This window comes from Gopherus flavomarginatus, chromosome 8 (assembly GCF_025201925.1).
Source record: "Gopherus flavomarginatus isolate rGopFla2 chromosome 8, rGopFla2.mat.asm, whole genome shotgun sequence".
Taxonomy (NCBI): Eukaryota; Metazoa; Chordata; order Testudines; family Testudinidae; genus Gopherus; species Gopherus flavomarginatus.
The window spans coordinates 115,058,670-115,084,608 of NC_066624.1; the positions used below are offsets into that span (position 1 = coordinate 115,058,670).

Genomic DNA, 25,939 nt, shown 5'->3' on the forward strand with positions numbered 1-25,939 from the left:
CCATCTGCCTATGATGTCTATAAATTTGGTATTTCTTTTTAATCTGAATTTTCCTTGTCTTTATATCACTCCGACACATTACTTTACTCAGTGCAGTCTAAGGTGAAGTCCTCACCCATGCCTTCATATAATTGAATTCACTCAAGGATTGGAATTAACAGGAAAAGAGAGTACAACAGACTACAGGTTTAATTCTTGAATTTATCAGAATCAGTGTTTAAGTGGCTTTAAGCCCCTGTAGTCAGATGAAGTGGGAATGAACTGTTTAAACAGAGAAAAATTAAAATGTGATCAGAGAATTGGACTTCAAATGAGGCCAGAAGTTGTGGACAATATTGTTTTGAGATCAGAAGATCCAGGCAGTTGTTAGTAAAGGGAGTGACCCCTGTATCCAACTCATCAAATTAAATGAATCAAATAAGGCATGAAAAAAAATTACAAAACGGTCATAGAAGTGAGAGAAAATAATCTATTTCCAGTAAGAGAAACACAAGATAAATATGACAAAAACCAGTATTCACATTTCAGTAGGCGACTACAGAGGCACCTAGAGGGCAGTTGGTAATAGAAACTGGAAAACAAGGTAGAGCTAACTGTGCCAAATGGTACTCAAAAGTAGTTAGTAGTAGTAAACAACTGGCAATGAGTATAGAGTATATGTACAAGGTATCAGGCTAATCATAGAGATAAACACCAATTTGGGGATAGTTGAAACTATATGGGGAGGTCAGGTGAGGTTCCTGATTGCCATAAACATTCAGGTGAAGGCACCACCAGTTAGTAGCTAAAAACCAATGTGGCCAAAGCAGAAGGATGCTGGGTAAGGGTTCTTGATGTTGATTAGAAGATACAGCAACCCATAAAACTCCATGATGGTGATAAGAAGAAAAAATAGAGGAAATACCTTAGTACCAGAAATAAAACTGTGTTGTTATGTGCAGGGATCTATTCCTAGACCTATGACACCAGGAGGCTTTTTCTTTGGGTTGGAAAATTAAGACAGTAACATTAATGTTTATAGAAAGTTGGACCACTATGGGTATTCTTTTAAAAATCCAAAGGAAATCCAAGCCTAACTTGAAGGAGCTGTTGTTGCTGACAACAGGTTAAAGCTATGCTATTTTGCCAGACACTGGCTTAGCAACACAGCTGCTTTGAAGGCATTGCTTGGAGCATCCCTATCACTGCAACAGGAGCAAAAAGCTACTGCCAGATTCCAGTGAACTGTTCATGGGTTTTCACATTCCAGGAAAGGCACAGGATTTCAACTCCAACACAGTCAGTAGCAGGCATCTCATCTTGGGGTGAGGAAGCTTTCCTCTTAATTGCAACTCATTTCTAAAGATGGAAACGTGCTACTCCAAATCCTGGAACAAAACTTTGAAAGAATATTTGAGTTTTAAGTTTAATTTACAAAACCTTCTGTTTTATTTTCCTCTTTTTATTGAAGGTTTGTTTACTATATATAATAAATGACAAATATTACTGTGGATGTTGAGTAAAAGTTTAAGTATTTTTATTAGTTTCCAGTGACAAATAGTATGCAGAATTGACATTTCCCTGCTGCCACTTAGCAGGAACAGGTATAGTGGCAAGAATGGTGGTCTCAGCATCTCTTTAGATTAACCATAAAATAAATCATTTAATCTCTAGCATCTCTAGAGATTTTTTCATTTCGTTCAAAGTCATTAAAGAAGAATATCACTCCCAAGTATGTAGAACTCATATCTTTAACATGCATACAGCTACACAATGTAGTAGCACACAATGTAGTGGTTAGAGCAGGGGGTATGCTGGGACGCATACAAACTTACAGAGGATTTTGAATCAATCTGCAGAGATGGGAGTAAGCCATCAGAGTACTGAGCAAATGTTCTGTGCTATGTGGAGTGTAAAATTCTACAGAACTTTTTTCTTTTTCCTTCATTTAGGTTAATGGCACGGATGCAGACTATGAATATGAAGAAATTACACTTGAAAGGGTAATAGCCTAAATGCTTTTCCATAAATTGTATTTGGAAGGAAATCCATGCTATTTGTGTATTGAAAGATTGGCCTCTTGATTTCCTGTGGTTAAACAGCAATACTGTTTATTTTTAGATCTATTAATTTAACCAAATATGAAATATATTGAATAGTGAGTATGAAAGGCACACAAATTTTATTGCTTTTGCACACACTTTATATTCTTAATTTAACACTTGTTAAATACTGTTTTGATAATTGAGCTGGAACTTCTATAGCCATTCCAAAATTGCTGTCTTGTGAGTTTTGATAATTATATCAGTACACTGTAGACCAGTGTTTAATTCGTGTCAGGGCTTGCAAGGGCTGAGCTCCAGCAACTCTAAGCTTGAAGTTCATAGCCTTGGTAACCCTGGGCTTGCTTCATCAGTTATGAAAGTCAAAAGATTGCTTGAGCCCTGGCACCTGTTTAATTGCAAATTAAGCCCTGGTATAGATGGTAGAAGTACTGAAGTCTTGTGTACCAACTGCTCTTGTATTTTAACTTGGGTGAGACAAACATTCTTAGATGTTGCAGTTAAATCAAACATTTTGAGATATATATTAGGTTCTTTGTTGTCATGACTTGATTTCGTTATCTACCTAGCTAATAAACATTTTAACAGACTAACAGAGAATTCATTAACAGTATAGTGTATTGTACTTTACATTGTAGACTGAAAATCTAAACTGTAACATTAAATGATATTTGACTCTATTATTGCAGTGCTCTGGCAATATATTTAATTTAAATAAATTAGTTTTATTTTGTTTTTGAGATTTTCTGCCATTTGAGTACTGTGAAAAATTCAAGTAGTTAAAAAAAAAAATCTCAAAACCTTAAGCATGAAATTGGCAGTGCAATTATCATACACATTGCTCTAATGGCCCTTTATGATGCAGTTAAAACAAGCATTTTGATATCTGTATGCATTCCAGGTTCTGTTAGACTTGAGCGGTGCATATGGCAACTGCAGAGATATTTTTGTGCTCAAGATTTCTGGCGATTTTTGTTAAGTTTGAGCAGTCCACATTTAACAATAAAACTCATTTCTCATTGTTGTAATTTCCATTGTCCTTCCATGAGCTTGCATTCCACTTAGAGCCATAGCATTGTCAAACAAGCCCTGCAGCTTACTTGTAAATGACAAATAAAATAAACAGACGCTAAATCTAGCAGAGTAGTAGTACTCAGTAAGTAGCACAGAGTGGGAGACCCAGATTTTGTTAAAGCACCTAGCCTCTTTTGTAATCAGTCAGCAGAAATGGAGGGGTTCAACAGAGACCCTTCTCATTCAAGCAGAAATGTTGACAAACTCTAGAATATGAATTTCAGTTCAGATCTTAATGAGGAAATGAGACTTTTTATTTCTGTTATGATGTCTTGATGTGGTGAGTCTTGATTTAAAGCAAGGGAAATAGAGGAAATACACAACTTCATCTGTGGTGCAAACTGTTTACTTCCCTTTTGTCCCCTAGGAGGATTTGTGGGCGCTAGAGAGCAGGAAATATCTTTGGGTAAAATAGCGTATAAAAGAATCCAAAATTAATAGAAAGATTTTGTACTTTCTCCTTTACCTTAAAAATAAATCTGAAATGAACTGAAAATATTAATACATTAGTGACTAGAAATACCAACATGTTATAGAGACACAAATGATATAGCCACAGTAGCTAATTATTTTGAGAGGTCATGGTGGTGGTGGTTAATGTGCATTGCAGGTGGAAAGCGATCAGCTCACTGCTCTAGGATGACCTGCACTCTCTCCATTTGAGAATTTTTAAAATCTCTTTGAGCTGCATAATTGTAACATTTGTTCTAGTTTGACTGAGTTCACAAGTGAAACAGAAGTGTTCTTGGTCTAGTCCACTCATTTATCCACTTTATAAAACTATCAGCCATGAGGCCATGATTACTCTACTTGGCAGAAGACAGATACTGAAACAGCTTCTGTATTAGTGTAAGACTGAGATGCTTTGATACAGCAAGGTGGGGAAGCATCTGAAGAAAATTTCTAACAGTGTAGCTTTATAGCACAGTAATTTTGTAGTGTGAACCACAGAAGGTTTAGGATAGTAGTATAGGCAAGTCAGCAGTGAGCTGCTATTTTAAATCAAATAGTCTATTTAGATCAGACTTTAAAACATATATACTTTAACATTCATAATGTTTTATGTTTCTTACATTCCCCCCCCCTTTGAAATGATAAAAGGAAGAGAGAAGGATATTTGCTGAAAACAATAAGCACATGATTTCTGCAGGATTTATGGGATAAGAAAGTCTGTAATTTGTAGCATTTCAACAAAATATCAGGTGTTATCACAGAATCAGACATTCCAGTTCCTGCAGTGTGTGTATATTTGGAAGTTTTTCAACAGATGGATTCTTTTGTCTCAAAAGAGGAAACCACAGTAGCTATTATTGATTAGTTGTTATTGTTAACATGAACATTGACACAATCTCACTTGTTCCTGTAGTGATGCACAAATTTCAGTTTACACCATAGTAGAAACTTTCTCTGTTATTTTTGAAAGGCATGTCAGCTTCTCACCATTTTTTCCAAAATAATAAAAATAAATGTTATCCTGTAGTACATAATATAGTCTTAGCATTCCACTAGGAGTGGAATTACATCTGTTTGATAAAATGTAAGATGTTTTCTCTCCTGATTTGCTTTTACCCTACTAATTTATAAAAGAAAATTATTCAAATAAGTGATATTTATTTTTCAGGGAAATTCAGGGCTTGGCTTTAGCATTGCAGGTGGTACGGACAACCCACACATTGGGGATGACTCAAGTATTTTCATTACAAAAATCATAGCAGGGGGTGCAGCTGCTCAGGATGGAAGATTACGGTATGTCAACTGTGTTGTTAAATGCTGTGCCTTTTATTAGAAGGGAAAGGACAAAACATTTTCATATGGTTTTATTTATTTTTTTCTTTTACTGGAATAATTTAAAAGAAGTAATATTCTATAATTTATGCAGAGTTTATTTTGTAAGTAACATAAATAATGTTTTACTTGAATGAAAGGGTTGTTTGTTTTGTATTTAATCCAGCAGTTCTAATTTAGTGAATTTGGTTTTCTGTTATATGATGTAAATATATTGTACCAATTTCTTGGTCTTCCTTAATTCATTAGGACTGTTGACAACAGGTAAGTATTTAGTTTAAGAACATCCCCTGTCTAGGAGCGATTGGGACAGATTCTCAACCGTGGCTCTGGCCTGACAGGGAATCCACAGGTGATGTAGAGTCCATGTCTATCATGCACTCTATCCAGACCCTGAGGAAGGAGTCATGTCAGGAAGAGGCAGAGCACTCTTCTGATTATGGATCAATAAAGAAATCCCCGTGGGACCTCTACAGATCATCATTTAGAGGAGACCTTGAGCATCTCTAAATTCTGACCCCCACCCCAGCCAGCCTTGGAGAGTGGGAGTAGAAAGGCACCTTTCTTTTCTACACCAGTTCTTACAGGTGTATTGAATCTGAACTTATCGGGACACAGGGTAGGGTTAGTAATCCAAATTTGGGGTCAGTTTACCAAGGGGTTCTCAAGATACAGTCCCTGAATTAAACAGCTTTTCTTAAAGTTTATGTATTTTTCCAAAGTTTTCTTCCATATGTATTCGACATTTGTATAGGGGAAGGGGATAAGCAGTCACCTGTGAACCTGATCCATCCAGTCTGTGTCAGTTTGAGTCCCACCTAAGGCAGGAATCTGGAAAAGGTCTGAAGGCGTATTGCTAAAATCTGCCTTTGTCAGGGTGTGAGTTTGGGGTTTTTTGGTTTGCCTGTTTTTATTTTATTTTTTAAACATTGAATGAATATAATCAAAATATTTGGATGATGAGGGAATTAGACATTTGAATGCTTGTTAGGAGGGGAGAAGGATTCGGGGTTGTACAAGTTTGGGGGGGAGAAGGGGAGTTGTTTGGGGCTGCAGTGAGGGGAGGGGGATAAATGGGGGTGTGTGGTAGGGAAGGAAGGATGGGAGGCTCAGGAGGGAGGTTGGGAACGAAGAGTGGGAGTGAAGCAAGACATGCAGGTGAGTGGCAGGGTGACTGGCGGAGAGTTGGGGCAGAGGGTTCTTTTAGCCCTGTTTTCTCCCTACTCTTGTGTGGTGTGTCAGCTAGGATCAGAGGGGAAGGGACTGTGTGTGTAACAGGATCTGGGTTGCCTGGCCCCTTGTGTGAGTGCTGTGATCTGAGGGGCCTGCCTGCTTGTGTATATGCTGAGGGGGGGCTGCTCATCTATGTGGGTGTGACTCCCCACTCCCTATTGTGAACTAGGTTTTTGGAGGGTCTGAGCCTCTCTCTCTGCTCCAACTCAAATGAAGTGAGCCAATATCTAGGGAAGCTCTGCATCTCTGGATGGAGAGCCAAGAACCTGCACAGTAGGAGAATATACAGAGAACTCACTGCTGAGACTGAGATGAGGAGTTGAGAATGGGCATGCTTGATGCATATCACAATCTCTACAGCACTGGGGAGAGAGGGGACAGGAACAACCACTGACATAAAAGGAGCATTTAACACAACTGAGAGCTGTTGTTTCTGGTTGTATTCATCTGCAGGAGGTGTTCCCATTCAGTTGAGACCATCTAATTGAGAATAATGGGCCTCTCCATGTCTCTCTGAGTCTCCTATGCAGCAGATAGTTAAGGCTAGGAAGCCCTTTGCAGATCTCAGATCATAATTAAACATCTACCAAGCTGCTCCAGCTATTGCTTTCACCATTCGGCACAGCTACACCTAATACGGTGAATGCACCTGGAGTGCATTCAGATCATTTCCAGTGACTATTGCCAGCTCTCGGTGGTCAGAGTTAAGGTGACATTGGCATGTACCTTAATTCTGTATTTCCTGATTTGCAAAGGTTTGAATTTTGCTGAACTTGACCTTCTGGAACAGCATGAGATAACTCTGGGCAACCTTAATTGTATTAATGAAGGTTTTTGTCAGTGAATAATACTTACACAGTGTAGTTCTGCAGATAGTACTAATTTAGTTCCATTTTTGATTTCACCATTTGGACTTCTTTCCTTCACTTTCTAGTGGTATGTTTCTTGTAGAAGTTAGCTGAGATCTTAATGTTTATCATTATTGTCATAAACAGATGGTTAAGGGTTAATGTCTCTTTTACCTGTAAAGGGTTAAGAAGCTCAGTGAACTTGGCTCTCACCTGACCAGAGGACCAATGGGGGGATGTAATAACCTAGGTCCCAGATTTGGACCTTAGCGTCCAAAATATGGGGGTTAGCATGAAAACCTCCAAGCTTAGTTACCAGCTTGGACCTGGTACCTGCTGCCACCACCCAAAAAATTAGAGTGTTTTGGGGCACTCTGGTCCCCCTGAAAAACCTTCCCTGGGGACCCCAAGACCCAAATCCCTTGAGTCTCACAACAAAGGGAAATAATCCTTTTTCCCTTCCCCCCTCCAGGTGCTCCTGGAGAGATACACAGACACAAGCTCTGTGAATCCAAACAGAGTGAATCTCCCTCTCTGTTCCCAATCCTGGAAACAAAAAGTACTTTCCTATTCCCCCAGAGGGAATGCAAAGTCAGGCTAGCAATCCAACACACAAATCTCCCCTTGATTTCTTCCTCCCACCAATTCCCTGGTGAGTACAGACTCAATTTCCCTGAAATAAAGAAAAACTCCAACAGGTCTTAAAAGAAAGCTTTATATAAAAAAAGAAAGAAAAAATACAAATAGTCTCTCTGTATTAAGATGACACAATACAGGGCAATTTCTTAAAAGAATATTGAATAAACAGCCTTATTCAAAAAGAATACAAATCAAAGCACTCCAGCACTTATATTCATGCAAATACCAAAGAAAAGAAAACCATAGAACTTACTATCTGATCTCTTTGTCCTTACACTTAGAAACAGAAGACTAGAAAGTAGAACTACTTCTCCAAAGCTCAGAGAAAGCAGGCAGCCAGAAAAACAAAGACCTTGGACACTCAATTCCCTCCACCCAAAGTTGAAAAAATCCGGTTTCCTGATTGGTCCTCTGGTCAGGTGCTTCAGGTGAAAGAGACATTAACCCTTAGCTATCTGTTTATGACACGCCCCCCAAATTGCAGACAGTGGGGAAGCTCACTGGCGGCGATTTCCTTCTAGAACTTGAAAATAAACAGATTAATACAACACATACACCTTTACATATACTCCTAAGTATATAACTAACAGACTTGTACATTTTAAGAACACTTTTTAACTACTGAATTCTGGGAAACTCTCACGGGAGAGTGCATCAGCAACTTTATTAGAAGCTCCTGTGATGTGTTGAATTTCAAAATCAAAATCTTGGAGAGCTAAACTCCAACGAAGAAGTTTCTTGTTGTTCCCCTTGGCAGTATGAAGCCACTTTAGTGCAGCATGGTCAGTTTGTAGTTGGAACCGCCGTCCCCAAACATATGGGCGTAGCTTTTCCAGGGCGTACACAATGGCATAGCATTCCTTTTCACTGACTGACCAGTGACTTTCCCTCTCAGACAGTTTCTTACTGAGAAACACGACAGGATGGAAGTTGTGATCTGTTGCTTCCTGCATGAGCACCGCTCCTATACCACGCTCAGATGCATCTGTGGTTACTAGGAATGGCTTGTCAAAGTCCGGGGCCCTGAGCACAGGGTCAGACATGAGCGTTGCCTTAAGTTGGGTAAAGGCCTTTTGACACTCATTAGTCCACTTAACTGCATTTGGCTGGGTCTTTTTGGTCAGGTCGGTCAGTGGGGCAGCGATTTGGCTGTAGTGTGGTACAAATCGCCTGTAGTATCCGGCCAAGCCTAAGAAGGATTGGACCTGCTTCTTGGACCGTGGGACAGGCCACTTTTGGATAGCATCCACCTTGGCCTGTAGGGGGTTTATGGTTCCTCGACCCACCTGGTGCCCCAGGTAAGTCACTCTGTTTTGGCCTATTTGACACTTTTTGGCCTTAACAGTTAGTCCTGCCTGCCTGATGCGCTCAAAGACCTTTTCCAGGTGTAGTAGGTGTTCGGGCCAGGAGTCTGAAAAAATGGCCACATCATCGAGGTAGGCAACTGCAAATTCTGCCAGTCCAGCTAGTAGACCATCTACCAGCCTCTGGAAGGTGGCGGGTGCATTTCGAAGGCCGAAAGGAAGGACATTGAATTCATACACCCCCGCATGGGTGACGAATGCTGACCTCTCCTTGGCAGGTTCATCTAGTGGTACTTGCCAGTACCCCTTGGTTAAGTCTATTGTAGAGATGAACTGGGCACGTCCCAACTTTTCCAATAGCTCATCGGTACGTGGCATTGGATAGTTGTCCGGACGAGTTACAGCATTTAGTTTACGGTAGTCCACGCAAAAGCGTATTTCCCCATCTGGTTTGGGTACCAGAACCACTGGAGATGCCCATGCACTGGTAGATGAGCGGATTATACCCATCTGTAGCATGTTCTGGATCTCCCGTTCTATAGCAGCTTGGGCATGAGGAGACACTCGGTAGGGTGGGGTTCTGATTGGGTGAGCATTACCTGTATCAATGGAGTGGTATGCCCGTTCAGTCCGTCCTGGGGTGGCTGAGAACAATGGGGCGAAGCTAGTGCACAGCTCCTTGATTTGTTGCCGCTGCAGACGTTCCAGGGTGGTTGAGAGGTTCACCTCTTCCACGCCACCGTCTTTTTTCCCGTCGTAGTAGACACCGTCAGGCCACTCAGCGTCCTCTCCCTGGACTGTAAACTGACAAACCTGTAAGTCTCTGGAATAGAAAGGCTTGAGAGAATTAACATGGTACACTTTAGGCTTTAGTGAGGAATTGGGAAATGCTATGAGGTAGTTTACAGCTCCCAGGCGCTCTTGGACCGTGAATGGCCCTTCCCATGATGCTTCCATCTTATGGGCCTGTTGCGCCTTCAAGACCATAACCTGGTCTCCTACCTTGAAGGACCGATCTCTGGCATGTCTGTCATACCAGGCCTTTTGCTCTTCTTGAGCATTCTTTAGGTTCTCTTTAGCAAGGGCTAAAGAGTGTTGGAGGGTGCTTTGTAGGTTGCTTACAAAGTCCAGAATGTTAGTTCCTGGAGAAGGCATAAACCCCTCCCATTGCTGCTTCACCAACTGTAATGGCCCCTTAACCTCGTGACCATACACAAGTTCAAATGGTGAAAACCCTAAACTGGGATGTGGTACAGCCCTGTAGGCAAACAGCAACTGCTGCAACACTAGGTCCCAATTATTGGAGAATTCGTTGATGAATTTACGTATCATGGCCCCCAAAGTTTCATTGAACCTTTCAACCAGGCCATTGGTTTGATGGTGGTACGGGGTGGCAACCAAGTGATTCACCCCATGAGTTTCCCACAGTTTTTCCATGGTCCCTGCCAGGAAATTAGACCCTGAATCTGTAAGGATGTCGCAGGGCCAACCTACTCTGGCAAAGATGTCTGTTAGGGCCAGGCACACAGTGTTAGCCCTGGTGTTGCCTAGAGCGACTGCTTCTGGCCATCGGGTAGCAAAGTCCACTAAAGTCAGTACGTACTGCTTTCCTCTGGGCGTCTTTTTTGGGAAAGGGCCCAGAATATCCACAGCTACTCGCTGAAATGGGACCTCAATTATGGGGAGTGGCTGGAGAGGGGCCTTGACCTGGTCTTGAGGCTTTCCCACTCTTTGGCATACCTCACAAGACCGGACATACTTGGCAACGTCCTTGCCCATCCCCTCCCAGTGGAAGGACTTCCCCAACCGGTCCTTGGTTCTGTTCACCCCAGCATGGCCACTGGGATGATCATGGGCTAAGCTTAAGAGCTTCCCCCGGTACTTAGTTGGAACCACCAACTGTTTTTGCGGCTGCCATTCTTCCCGGTGTCCACCAGAAAGAATTTCCTTGTATAAAAGTCCTTGGTCTATAACAAACCGGGATCGATTAGAAGAGCTGAGAGGCGGTGGGGTGCTCCGTGCCGCCGCCCAAGCTTTCTGAAGGCTGTCATCCGCTTCCTGCTCAGCCTGGAACTGTTCCCTTGAGGCTGGGGTCACCAGTTCTTCCTCAGACTGTGGACTTGGGCTTGGTCCCTCTGGAAGCGATGTAGGTGATGGGGTTGTTTCCGTTGCTGGTGTACCGCTCTCCGCTGGTGCACCTGAGGGTATTTCAGGCTCTGGCTGAGCCTTTTGGGTATGGCTGTCTTGTGCTTCTGCCAGTTTTGGCTCGCTGGCGCCCTCTGGCGTTGAGTTTGAAGATGTAGTTGCACTTGCTGGTGCTGGTTGCTGTTCCAGTTCCGGGCCTGGGACTGGAGATGCTGTGGCTGTTTCAGTGGTAGGCATGGAATCCGGGTCCACTACCTCTGTCTGGGTCTCTGGTAACACAGACGGGGCCTCTGTGGACGGTTCAGGAACAGAAATGGGTCTGGAAGCTTGCCTGGTTTGGCTACGTGTAACCATTCCCACTCTCTTGGCCCGCCTCACCTGGTTGGCCAAGTCTTCCCCCAGTAGCATGGGGATAGGATAATTGTCATAGACTGCAAAAGTCCACATTCCTGACCAGCCTTTGTACTGGACAGGCAGTTGAGCTGTAGGCAAGTCTACAGCTTGTGACATGAAGGGGTAAATTGTAACTTTGGCCTTTGGGTTGATGAATTTGGGGTCAACGAAGGATTGGTGGATAGCTGACACTTGTGCCCCCGTGTCTCTCCACGCAGTAACCTTCTTTCCACCCACTCTCAAATTTTCCCTTCGCTCCAAGGGTATTTGAGAGGCATCCGGGCCTGGGGATCTTTGGTGTGATGGTGGTGTAATGAATTGCACTCGCATGGTGTTCTTGGGACACTTGGCCTTGATATGTCCCAGTTCATTACACTTAAAGCATCTTCCATCTGATGGGTCACTGGGCCGAGGTGAGTTACTGGAGACTGGTGAGGTTGAAGGGTAGGGTATCTGTGGCTTTACTTGGGTGGTATGTGGGGTCTTTGGCTGTCCTCGGTTGTAGGGTTTATGGTCTGTGTGCCCCCTGGGGTAATCGTTCCCCTTGACAGTAGCTTTCTTGCTTTCTGCCAGTTCCATCCATTTGGCTCCAATCTCCCCCGCCTCAGCGATATTCTTGGGGTTTCCATCTTGTATGTACCGTGTGATGTCTTCAGGAACACCATCCAAGAACTGCTCCATTTGTATGAGGAGGTTCAGTTCTTCCAAGGTTTGAATGTTGTTTCCTGTTAGCCAGGCCTCATAGTTTTTTGCAATGCAGTAGGCGTGTTTGGGAAATGACTCCTCTGGTTTCCACTTTTGGTTTCTGAAACGCCGACGGGCATGATCTGGGGTTATCCCCATCCTGTATCTGGCCTTGGTTAGGAAAAGTTTATAGTCATTCATTTGGTGCTTAGGCATTTCAGCTGCCACCTCTGCTAAAGGTCCACTGAGCTGTGACCTCAATTCTACCATGTACTGGTCTTCGGGAATGCTGTACCCAAGACAGGCTCTTTCAAAATTTTCCAAGAAGGCCTCGGTGTCATCACCTGCCTTGTAGGTGGGAAATTTCCTGTGCTGTGGAGCAATATTTGGCGCCGGGTTGTTAGGGTTGGCTGGCACAGGCAGCCCAGCTTTTGCCAACTCCAGTTCATGTTTTCTCTGTTTTTCCTTCTCTTCATTCTCTTTTTGTTGTTTTTCCATTTCTCGGTGGTGGGCCACCTCTTCTTCTTCTAGTTTTCTTTTGTGTGCTGCCTCCTTGGCTGCCTCTTTGGCTGCCTGTTCTCTTTGGTAGGCTGCCTGTTCTCTTTGGTAGGCTGCCTCTTTGATCTGTTCTTCTCTTTCTTTCATCTCCATCTCTTTTTGTTTTATTTCCAGTTGCTGTTTGTGTTTTTCCATCTCTCGCCTGTGTTCAGCTTCTTTGATTTGTTCTTCGGCGTCAATTTTTGCCTTAGAAGTCATGGTTCCTGTTTTCTTGTGTTGGGGTGCCCTCCGGTGTTTATCTTTTGAACTGCAGGTTCTCTGTTGCCTCCTGAAGTCTGCCTAGCAACAGTGCCTTTTTTCTTTTTCTCTTTCTAGCTAATGTTCAATGAAGGGAAACCAGAAAAACCACTTTATTTGCATGCCTATAAGTGCTGGTACTTGACTCCTAATGGGAGGGCTATTGTGTGACAAAAGACTGTTAATAGTCCTTAACGACTTCTGCTTAACATGCAAGCCACAAACTGCCAGAGAGAGCAGAAAAAAAAATTTCTCTCTGGTTCCCTTTTAAAACCAAACTGTTTCTCTCTGCTAAAAAGCCCTTAGCAGAGAAACGAAAAATATAATATTTCTACTGGCTTCTGGATTCTGTCTATCTCCCACCAGCTGCCGCCATGTAATAACCTAGGTCCCAGATTTGGACCTTAGCGTCCAAAATATGGGGGTTAGCATGAAAACCTCCAAGCTTAGTTACCAGCTTGGACCTGGTACCTGCTGCCACCACCCAAAAAATTAGAGTGTTTTGGGGCACTCTGGTCCCCCTGAAAAACCTTCCCTGGGGACCCCAAGACCCAAATCCCTTGAGTCTCACAACAAAGGGAAATAATCCTTTTTCCCTTCCCCCCTCCAGGTGCTCCTGGAGAGATACACAGACACAAGCTCTGTGAATCCAAACAGAGTGAATCTCCTTCTCTGTTCCCAATCCTGGAAACAAAAAGTACTTTCCTATTCCCCCAGAGGGAATGCAAAGTCAGGCTAGCAATCCAACACACAAATCTCCCCTTGATTTCTTCCTCCCACCAATTCCCTGGTGAGTACAGACTCAATTTCCCTGAAATAAAGAAAAACTCCAACAGGTCTTAAAAGAAAGCTTTATATAAAAAAAGAAAGAAAAAATACAAATAGTCTCTCTGTATTAAGATGACACAATACAGGGCAATTTCTTAAAAGAATATTGAATAAACAGCCTTATTCAAAAAGAATACAAATCAAAGCACTCCAGCACTTATATTCATGCAAATACCAAAGAAAAGAAAACCATAGAACTTACTATCTGATCTCTTTGTCCTTACACTTAGAAACAGAAGACTAGAAAGTAGAACTACTTCTCCAAAGCTCAGAGAAAGCAGGCAGCCAGAAAAACAAAGACCTTGGACACTCAATTCCCTCCACCCAAAGTTGAAAAAATCCGGTTTCCTGATTGGTCCTCTGGTCAGGTGCTTCAGGTGAAAGAGACATTAACCCTTAGCTATCTGTTTATGACAGGGGACAAGATACTTTCAAATCTTGGTGGAGAGAAGTCTTTATTTGTGTTGTTTGTTTTGTTCTTTGTTCGCTCTTGGGGCTAAGAGAGACCAGACGTACACCCAGGTTTTCCCAATCTTGCTGAATCAGTCTTTCATGTTTCAAAATTGTAAGTATAGCCAGGCAAGGCGGATTAGAATTATGTTTGTTTTCTTAACTTGTAAATGCGTCTTTTTGCTGGAAGGATTTTTGCCTCTGTTTGCTGTAACTTTGAATCTAAGGCTAGTGGGGGGAGTCCCTCTGGTCTATATGAATCTGAATACCCTGTAAAGCATTTTCCATCCTGATTTTACAGAGATAATTTTTACTTTTTCTTTCTTTAATTAAAAGCTTTCTTTTTAAGAACCTGATTGATTTTTCCTTGTTTTAGAATCCAAGGGATTGCGTCTAAACTCACCAGGGATTGGTGGGGGGAAAAGGAAAGGGGGATGGTTGATTCTCTTTGTTTTAAGATCCAAGGAGTTTGGATCTGTGTAGCCTCTCAAGGCAACCCAGGGAGGGGAGAATCGGTGGGGGGGGGGAAGAGGGGGATGGTTAATTTCTCCTTGTTTTAAGACCCAAGGGATTTGGGTCTTGGGTTCCCCAGGGAAGGTTTTGGGGGAACAGAAGTGTGCCAGACACAGACTTCTGGCTGGTGGCAGCGTTACGAGATCTAAGCTAGGAATTAAGCTTAGAAGGGTCCATGCAGTTCCCCCACATTTTTACTCTAAAGTTCAAAGTGGGGGAAAAAACCTTGACAATTATAAACTAATTACAAATTATCATTACGCATTACTCAGTACCCACATGCGTCTGACCCACAAAAGCTTATGCTCCAATATGTCTGTTAGTTTATAAGGTACCACGGGACTCTCTGTTGCTTTTTACAGATCCAGACTAACACGGCTACCCCTCTGATCAATATCATTTGTTATCAGTGGTTCGCTATCAGATTCTCAGGTCATATCTAGTGAGGTCTCATAGGTGTTTGTCCTGGGTCCACTACTATTCCCTTAATGAGTTGGATGATGGAGCATTTTGAAGGACAGAATTAGAATTCAAAGTGACCTTGATACATTTGATAATTGATCTGAAATTGAAAAGATGAAATTCCATACAGAACTGTACAAAGTACTACACTTAGGAAGGAAAAATGGAGATGGATGAATGCAAATGGAGAACACTGTGTTAGTGCTGCAGAGAAGGATCTGAGGGGTTGCAGAATCATAGAAGTGTAGGGCTGGAAGGAACCTCAAAAAGTCAAGTCCAGCGCCTTGCCTGTAGCAGGACCAAGTAAATTACACCATCTGTGACGTGTGTCCAACCTGTTCTTCAGAACCTCTAGTGACAGGAATTCCATAATCCCCCATAGTAACATATTCCAGTGCTTAACCATCTTTATAGTTAGAAAGTTTTTCCTAACATCTGACCTAACCTTTCCTTGTTGCAGGTTAACCCTGTTACTACTTGTCCTACCTTCTGTGTACATGGGAAAAAATTGATCACTGACATCTTTATACCAGCACTTCACGTATTTGAAGACAGTTGACAAATCCCGCCTCAGTCTTCTTTTTATTGAGGGGATGCCAGAGTCACATCATGACCAATTTAAGGCCATTATATAGAAGGGAGAGATAGTAGCAAGGACACTGCTGCAATCTGCCTTTGATGCGGCAGACAAAGCAGCTAGGTCCATCTCCACGGTGATGCAACAAGCATCATGGCTCTCCGTTGGGTTTTCCAAAAGAGGTGCAGTCAACTGTTGAGAACCTCTCCTTTGAGGGCAGAAAGCTCTTTGCAGAGAAGACTGACGCCTCCCTTTGCACCCTGAAGGATTCAATGGCTACACTCTGGTCACTGGGTATCTACAATAATAGCCCAAAGGCGATCTAAGTGGGTCTCAAATTGCATTAGACAGTTTATCAAGCTCACACCATGACCCCTCCAGACTATTTTCACAACTCTGCAAAGTCAATCTCCTCATCTATTGCCTTCTTCAAGAATGTCCCTGTCTCAGAGATCTGTAGAGCGGCAACTTAGGCATCCGTCCACACTTTTGCAGAATGCTTTGTGATCACTGGTGACTCTGTCTCCAATTCCATCTTCAGCTCCACAGTACTGTCATCTGTAACTGACCCAACTCTGAAGTCCCAGCCCCCTAATAGGGATACTGCTCAGAAGTCACCTACCATGGAGCACCACAAGAAAGTTACTCATCTTGGGCAGTAATGATGGTTCTTCGAGATATGTATCCCTGTGGGTGATCCAAAACACACCCTCCTCCCTTCTACTTCGGAATTCTTGTCAATGACTCTGCAGTAGAGAAGGAACTGAGGAGGGTTATCTCGTGCACGCTGGCTAGTCTCGTGGCTTGGCACGAGGGGAGACAGTGCCTGCGTGAGCCTAATGGACATGACTATTGAAGTTCTGTGATCAGCAGCGCAGGGATGCAAGCACACCTACAATGGAGCACCCATAGGGGAACACATCTTGAAGAACCATCATTACTACACAAGGTGAGTAACTGCCTTTTATGTCTCTTGAGAGGTATAATTCATTTTGTGCCTTAGCCTTTCTGATTTTGTTCCTACATGTTTGTGCTATTCTTTTTTATGGCTCCTTTGCAATTTGTCCAGGTTTCTACTTTTTGTCGGTCTTCTTTTTGATTTTCAGGTCATTAAAGAGCTCCTCTTATCATTCTTCCTATCTTTCCATGGTATTGGGATAATTTGCAGTTATGTCTTTCATATTGTCTCCTTGAGAAACTGTCAACTCTCCTGAACTCTTTTTTCCCTTAGATTTTCTTCCCATGGGTCTTTACCCACCATTTCTCAGAGTTTGTTAAAATCTGCCTTTTTGTTAAGCTGCTCTCGCTCTTTCCTTTCCTTAGAATCATGGAATTTGTCATTTCCTGATCACTTTCACCTAGTTTGCCTTCCACATTCAGATTAACAAACAATTCCTCCCTGTTGGTCAGAATCAAGTGTAAAATGGCTGTCCAACTGGTTATTACCTCTGATTTCTGGAGAAAAAAGTTGTCCCCAATACATTCCAAGAACTTATTTGAAATTTTGTGTTTTACTGTATTACTTTTCCAACAGAAAGTCTGATTAGTTAAGTCCCCCATTATTACCAGGTCTTGTGTTCTGGGTATTTCTGTCACTTGTTATAGAAATGCCTCATCCACCCCCTCTTCCTTATTTGGTGGTCTGTAGTAGACTACTACCATAACGTCACCCCTATTTTTTACTCTTTACCCACAGACTCTCAACTGGTCTGCCTCGTACCTCCTTCTGGTCCTCAGAACAAGTAAATATACTCTTGATGTATTATGCAACACCTTCTCTCTTTTTATCCTGCCTGTCCTTCCTGAACAAACTATAGTCCTCTATGCCAATATTCCAGTCATGAGACTTATCCCACCAAGTCGCTGTGATGCCGATTAAGTTATAATTTGGCTTATATACTAGTACTTACGGTTCTTCCTGCTTTTTTCCCCATACTCCTTGGATTTGTGCAATAGTGGATCACAAATTGAATGAATCAACAATGTAATGCAGTTGCAAAAAAAGCTTTTATAATTCTGGCATGTATTAACAGGAGACTCATATGTAAGTCATGAGGGATAATTGTTCCACTCTGTTCAGAACTGGTAAGGCTTCAGGCTCAGGTACTCTGTCCAGTTTTGGGTGCCACACCTTAAGAAAGAGGTGGACAAATTGGAGAAAGCCCAGAGGACAGCAACAAAAATGATAAGATTTAGAAAACATGACTTCTGAGGAAATGTTAGAAAAAAGTTGGCACGTTTAGTCTTGAGAAAAGAAGACTGAGGGGGCACTTGATAACTGTCTTCCAATATGTTAAAGGCTATCATAATGAAGATGGTGATCAATCGTTTTCCGTATCCACTGAAGGTAGGATAAGAAGTAATGGGCTTAATCTGCAGCATGGGAGGTTTAGATATTAGGAAAACTTCCTAACTGTAAAGATAATTAAGCATTGGAATATGAAGAACAGGATGGACAAACACCTATTAGGTATAGTCTAGGTTTACTTGGTCCTACCTCAGTATGCGTGGGGGGTTGGACTAAGTGATTCTGTAATTATTCCAGTAGCTCAGCCTTCTTTTCTAGAATTCAGTTTTAACTATTCTGTGTTTCCTTGAAAACTAGTCTTAACATCTTCTTGGCCAAGATACTCACCTGATCATGCAAACAAGGTTAGATTTAAGATGCTTCATTATATCTAGTCAAAATGTTGGCACATTGTTAGGTAGTATTCCCCAATTTATGCAGAATTGTGCTAAGAGCATTTTGAAATGAATGGTTTTTCTAAAAGTCTTTATGGAATTGTTAATTCTGAACAGTTTCAAGAATTTGCCAGCATTACTGTGTAAAACAAAAATTTATCTTAGGATAAACTGGTGTTCCTTCTAATATATATTTGCAGAGCTAGTTCTGGAATTAATTATGCATATTATTATTTATTTGTATTATCATGACACATAGTTGCCCCAGTCAAGGACCAGGACCCCATTGTAGGAAGAAAAATCATCTAATTATTAGACAAGAGGCAACAGATGTATACAGCCAAACCAGTGGGAGTCTACAAGTAAACAGTGAGCCGATACTAGTCAGCATGGTAGGCTGTGGTCTGAGCACGCTAGCATCCTAACTATGTCACACTTTTTGTGAGCTTTATGACAGAGTGGAGTTTTAAGGAGAAATTTGAAGGAGGACGTTGAGTTAGTTTTGTGGATGTTTACAGGGAGCTCCTTCAAAGTCTGAGGGGTAGCATGGGAGAAAGTATGAAGGTGCTTGTTTGAAAATTTAACAAATGGTTGATGTAGACTGTCATCATTGGCTCAGTAGAGGCAGGAGTCTATCTTATGATACTGAATGTGAAATAATCGGTACAATGGGGATGGGTCATGAAGGGCCTTGAATCTGAAGACAAGTAGCTTATATTTGTTATGATAGAGGAGAGCAAGCAAAGATGCAATGAGAGGGGTTTCATGTTCAAAGTGATGATCTAGGAAAAGAATCTTCACAGCTGCATTCTAAATGGATGTTAGAGTGGCAGGATTGCATTTGCCAATGCCAGAGAAAAGGATGAGGCAGTAATTCAGAAGCAAGAGGAAAAGAGCCTGGATGAAAGGTTTATCTGTATCCTAAGAAATGTTATGCAAAAAGACTCTGAAAGATTTAAGCATATCCTGGATGTGAGCATCTAGAGGGATAACTCAGCTGAAGATGACACCCAGTTTATGGGCCTGAATGGTAGGCAGAGTGGTGGTGATGTCCACAACAAATGAGACAGTAGGTGTCAAATTGGAATTAGAAGGGAAGATTAAGAGCTGTGTTTTAGCCAGGTTGAGTTTGAGCTGATGGCTATGTGTCCATGAGGAGATGTCACAGAAACAAGCTGAGATTTTAATTCGGACAGAAGGAGACAGGTCTGGAGTAGAGAGAGAAATCTGTGAGTCATCCACATAGAAATGTAGTTGAATTCATGTTCACAGATGAGATTACCCAGATATAAGATATAGAAGAGGGAGAAGGAGACCACGGTAGAGTATAAGGGTATGAGGAGGATCCTCTGAAAGAATTGTGGTTGTTTAGTTTGGAAAAGAGAAGACTGAGAGGGGACATGATAGCAGTTTTCAGGTATCTAAAAGGGTGTCATCAGGAGGAGGGAGAAAACTTGTTCACCTTAGGCTCTAATGATAGAACAAGAAGCAATGAGTTTAAACTGCAGCAAGGGAGATTTAGGTTGGACATTTGGAAAAAGTTCCTAACTGTCAGGGTGGTTAAACACTGGAATAAATTGCCTAGGGAGGCTGTGGAATCTCCATCTCTGGAGATATTTAAGAGTAGTTTAGATAAATGTCTATCAGGGATGGTCTAGACAGTATTTGGTCCTGCCATGAGGGCAGGGGACTGGACTCGATGACCTCTCGAGGTCCCTTCTAGTCCTAGAGTCTATGAATCTATGGTTGGGGTAGATGTTGTCAGAGGTGAGGAATAGGCAGAGGAGGGTGTGGATGTGGGTTTTGCATTTGTGCTGTTGTGAGGAAGGTGGAGATTGGGATGTGGAGTGGAAGAAGTATGGTGGGAGCTATATAGGGGTAAGGATGGGGAAATGGAGCTGGTGGAGAGAAGGAAAGATGAAGAGCATGGATGCTGTGATGCAGAAAGAGGAATGTGGTTAGAGCTATGTGTGAGTGGCATGTGGACACAGGCATGTACGTATACATGCATATAGAAACATGTTTGAATAATGCTGTGAAGTCAGGCTTGCAGAAATCTCCTGTGAAGTAGCTGGAGTGCATTGCCTCTCTGTATCTGAGGGGCAAGGCAGATGCAGCTGGTCTGTGCCACTAAAGGGATCTGGGATGGGGGCAGGGGGCACCCCAGGATAGCAGCAGTTTGCTGTTTTAGAATTTAATACACATCATTCAGGGCCCCATATTAGTCTGTTGACTGCTGTCTGATGCACAGCTTACATCTCCCAGAACTTGCTGGCAGTCAGGCTAGGCATGTCAGGTATGTCTAAACGTTGTTTATCTTAGTAGAATGTCAGTACAGCACCAGCAGCACATCAAATGGACAGCAACGCCATCAGTGACATAATTAATCTGCCAAAGCAGGAAGGCAATGTTTCAAAGCAGAACAGAGGAAGTTCTTTGTTTAACGTATGGGTTAAAACTCTAGCTTCTTTTCCTCCTGTGCTTCCTAGTTTGCTGAACAGTGCAGTAGTTAGCTACTCTTTCCTTTAGATGCTGACCACATTTTTTTGCATGTAAAAAATAGTTTGTGCAATTTTTTTGATTAAAATATATTGAAACTGAAGCTGCTTCTTCCAGTGATGGTCCCTATGTGTATTCCCACATAAATGTGTGTGTGCACCATGCATCTGAGTCTGGAAGTGTTTCTTTGCAGTGTCCATTGACCCCCCACCCCCACGTGCATATGTATCCCCTCATGTTCCCAGCTGAGAGTATAATAGGTAGTGAGGGTTGATGCATCTCCAGTTCCCTCTTACTGCCACATGGCAATTGGGTACTGGAGATCATCCATCAAAGATACTCAATAGAATTCCTCTCATTTCCACCTCATTGCTCCCACCCCAGACTTCCACTGAGGACCCTTCTCACGAATGCATCCTCCAACAAGAAGTGGACACTCTGCTCCTCAAGGGGACTGTAGAACCTGTCCCACATCACTACAGTAGACGGGGTTTTTACTCCATTGTACTTCCTCATCTCAAAAGAAGGGCATATGGCAGTGTCGCATTCTAGACCTTTGGGTGGTAACACTGGCATCTATTATCCCATCCCTCCCCCAGGGAGCCTGGTTAGCAGCTCTCTGCAAGGAGTCGTATTACTTCCATGTAGATATCCATCCGGCCTGCGACAAATTTGTCCATTTTTTAGTGGGACACCACGATTACCAGGTTTGGATCTTCCTGTTTGGTATAACAGTGGCTCCACGAGTGCTCACAAAGGTCTTTGCTGTGGCCACGGCCCAAATGCAGATACTCTGTATTCTTCTGTCTGACGACTGGCTGGCTCCTCATGAGATTTTCGCACCAGGAAGTAACTGTCACAGTCCTCATCCTTTGCATGCTGTTGACATCTCAGTAGCTGCATCAAGGAGGACAAGTTGGTATTTACACCTGTGCAGATGATATCGTTTATTGGGGCATGGCTTGACTCCATCCCAGCAAGAGCTTTCCTCCCAGTGGACCACTTAACAACACTGATGTCTGTCATTACAGACCTGTCTTGCAGGCCCAATACCATGGCCCACTGCTGCCTCTCTCTCCTCAGCCATATGTGATACCACACTCATGTCTCCACATGCATTGCCTCCAAGCGTGACTCTTTTCCGTCTATGAACCCAGCATGGACCATATGCAGACCAGAGACCTCATTACCCAGAGCCTCCCTCACATGGTGGACCGATTCTTCCAAAGTCTTAATTAGCACCCCCTTCACTCTACCCACACCCCAGGTCACCATCACAACTGACACCTCCCTCATGGGTTGAGGAGCCCACCTAGACCACCACACAGCCCAGAGTGTGTGAATGCCCTGGGAAGCCAGGATGCCCATAAATATGCTACAGCTTCGGGTGATCCATTGACCATGCTGGCCATTTCTTCCACTTATTTGATCTCTGTATGTTCAACTCCTCTTCAGCAACATCACAGAAGTCGTGTACATCTACAATCGAATGGCACCAAGCCTCCCTCTCTCTGTTCCAAGTTCATCTGCCCCTGAAACTGGTGCACCAAAAACATGTAACAGTTCAAGTCATGTACCTCCCACGCATTGAGGACTCCCTAGTCAACACACTCAGCCGACCTTACATCTATCACGAGTGGGAGCTACACAATGCCATGATACAGTGCCTCTTCAAGAACTATGGCACCTCTTTGCCATTCATGAGAACAGGAAGTTGCCCCTCTATTATTCCAGAGGAGCAATAGGGAAGGACATGCAGGGTGATGCTCTCTTTCTGTCCCAGACAGGAGACTTCCACTACGTTTTCCCTCCTGTTCCGCACCTCCTGCATGTAATCCGCAAAGTTCGCCGGGACAGAGCCACCGTGATCTTCATAGCCCCATTCTGGTCATGACAATTCTGGTTCATGGACCTTCTTCAACTCTCCACTCATACTCTGATCCACCTTCACACACTCCCAGATCTACTCACACAAAGTCAAGGGAGACTCTTGCATCCCAAGCCGAGCCACTTCACTTCACAGCCTGGTATTTGGCTGGGGGTTGACGGTGGACCATGCATGCTTCATCCTGCTATGGTGAATCTTTACTCAGAGCAGGAGAGAATCCACCAGAACATGCTGTCAGGCGAAATGGAGATGCTTCATGCTATGGGCCCACCATCACTCATTGAATGCTGTATCTATACCGGTTGTCCTGGACTACCTTCTCGCCCTCAAAATGTCCAGCCATCACCTATACATGGGTGCAACTGGCAGCAGTCAGCACCTTTCTTCCTTCTCTGGACAGTACCTCAGTGTTTATGCATCTCACAATCGCTTGCTTCATAAAGGATTTACTCAACACTTTTCCACCAGCACTAAAGCACACACCTGCGTGGGACCTTGATCCCTTCCTCTCCACCCTCATGAAACCACCCTTTGAACCGTTGGCAACATGCTCCCTCTCCCACCTCTTCATGAAAATGGCTTTCCTGGTAGCCATAACTTCAGCCAGATGGGTCAGTGAGTTGATAGCCCTGATGGCAGATCCTCCCCCTTACACTATATTTCACAAGAAGAAAGATGTCCCTTCAGCTCCATCCTAAATTCTTTCCAAAGGTCATGTTGGGAATTCCACCTGAACCAGTGCATTCACCTACCTGTTTTCTGCCCCAAACTGCACATCTCCCCCACTGACAGGATCCTGCACTCCCTGGATGTCCGTCATGCACCGGCTTTCTACGTTCACAGTACTCGACCCTTTTGCATGTCGCTGAAGCTCTTTGTGGCAATTGCCAAATGGTCCACATGTGAAGCCCTCTCCTCTCAACCCATCTCCAAATGGGTCTCAGGATGCATCCTGGAATGCTACAACTAGTTTGATGTACCCATATCTGATAGAATCATGGCTCACTCTACATGAGTGATGTGCTGATGTGCCCTGGCAAGACATTTGTCATGCAGCCACCTGGTGCTCCATCCACACCTTCACAACCAGTATGCCCTCACACAAGTAAGCGGCAGCCACAGACACAGCAGTCGGCTAAGCTGTACTGAGGACCACACTTCCATTAGCACCCTTGCAGCCAATTCCGCACTGATCACTGCTCATGAGTCACGTGTGGAATACACATAGGAACCGTCACTCAAAGAGGAGAAAGAGGGTACTTATCTGTAACTGGAGATTCTTTGAGATGTGTGGTCCCTATCTATATTCCACTACTTGCCTTACATCCCCTCTGCGTCGGGCTAGCTCTAAGGTAAAGAGAGGGAGACTGGAGAGGTGTTGACCCACACTACCTATTATACTTTTGGCTGGGAGCACGAGGGGATGCACATGCATGGGTGGGTCAGTGGACACTGGTAGGAAACACTTCCAGACTCAGGCGCATGCCATGCCATGCACACCTGTGTGTGGAATACAGATTGAGACCACACATCTCGAAGAACCTCCAGTTACAGGTAAGTAACCTTCTCTTATCAGAAAACATTTTGATCTTTAGTTGTAAACAAAATATTATTTTAAAATCATTTGTTATTTCCTTCTTAATTGGACTTATTTATGTTGCATTTTCAGTAATGTTTTTATTTTAAAGAATATTTGATCCATATTTTTTCCAAAAAAATGTGTCATGTATTGTATTAATTGGCAGTTTCATCTGGTTAAAATGCTATTGGACACCTAATATGTTCAGTACACTATAATTAAGGTTAAAACTTTGTCATGGTTATTTTTATTAAAAGTCACAGACAGGTCACGGGCAATAAAAATTCATGGAAGCTGTGACTTGTCTGTGACTTTTGCTGCTGTGGCTCCATGGTTTCCCCCACCATCATGGTCACTGGGAGCTTTGGGATTCCCCCTCTGCCTGCAGCAGCTGGAAGCTGCAGAGTGACCATATTTCCCAAAGAGCAAACAGGACACCTCCAGCTGCTTGCCAGAGGCGCCCCCCCCCCACACACACACGAGGCTGTCGCCCGTCGCTGTAACCTTGCAGAGGGATCCTTCTCGCTGCTATCGCTGGAACTCTGCAGGGGCCCTGCTGGCCGCCAGAGTCCCGCAGCCCCTGGCGATGAAGCAGAGAATGTCACAGAGGTCTCTGGAAGTCACGGATTCTGTGCCTTCCATGACCTCTATGACATTAACGTAGCCTTACGTATAATACCTCAACTAAATGAAAGCATTGGTGTCCTCAGGGTTAACGATTGCATATTACGAGTAAATGAAGTGGATGTTCGTGATGTGACACACAGCAAAGCAGTTGAAGCATTAAAGGAGGCAGGATCCATTGTGCGGTTGTATGTCAAAAGAAGAAAACCAGTCACAGAAAAAATAATGGAGATAAAACTTGTGAAAGGGCCGAAAGGTATGTGGCAAGTATAAAGTTTCTGTTATACAAAAAAGGATAAAGTTGCCAGTAGTTTGCAGGCCATTATTTCTCGGTGAGTACACAAAAATTATATTAGTCCACATTACTAATGGAACATTTGAGGATTGGCAGCATCGGAATAATGCAAATGAAGACAGATACATTTTAAGTGCAGTAGTAAAGCTCTTAATAGTTCTGGCAAACACCTGCCCTCATCCATATAGCATGCATAATATTTTTCTTTTAATGCAAACAATTTGTGCCCAGTTAAAACACTTCCTTGATAATATAGTCATTTTTAAGAGGAATATATCGATCTTAGCACTGGAATAAACTTTTCATGTGAAATTTCTGGATATTTCTTCAAAGGTGAAAAAACTACACAGAGAAACCATTCTGCTTGTTTCCATACTTACAGATGATGCAACATTACAAAACTATTCTTTGAAGTGGTAGGATTGGATAATCATTACTGTAGTTGAGCTGTGTGGTTGCAATTGAGTGATTCACCTACCTTTTTTTGTAAATGTTGCTTCTCTGACAAAAATTAAATCTCTTTTTTTGGGAGGAATTCTGATCATTTTACTGTGTTTAAAAAACATTAGTTACTGCTCTAACAACTGTACTATGCCTGCT

General features: G+C 43.0%; 1 protein-coding gene across 29 annotated transcripts in view; it reads left to right on the top strand.

Moving 5' to 3' along the window:
- Window positions 1-25,939, top strand: part of DLG1 (discs large MAGUK scaffold protein 1) — a 443,566-nt gene that overhangs the window by 262,799 nt on the left and 154,828 nt on the right. For 27 of the 29 annotated variants that reach the window (XM_050963879.1, XM_050963878.1, XM_050963880.1 and 24 more), the window contains 3 exons: window positions 1,932-1,982; window positions 4,738-4,862; window positions 25,131-25,300. The exons of the other annotated variants lie outside the window; for them this stretch is intronic. In XM_050963879.1, the coding sequence (XP_050819836.1) occupies window positions 1,932-1,982; window positions 4,738-4,862; window positions 25,131-25,300 (346 nt within the window). The remainder of the gene's footprint in view (window positions 1-1,931; window positions 1,983-4,737; window positions 4,863-25,130; window positions 25,301-25,939) is intronic. 29 annotated transcript variants of the gene reach the window in all.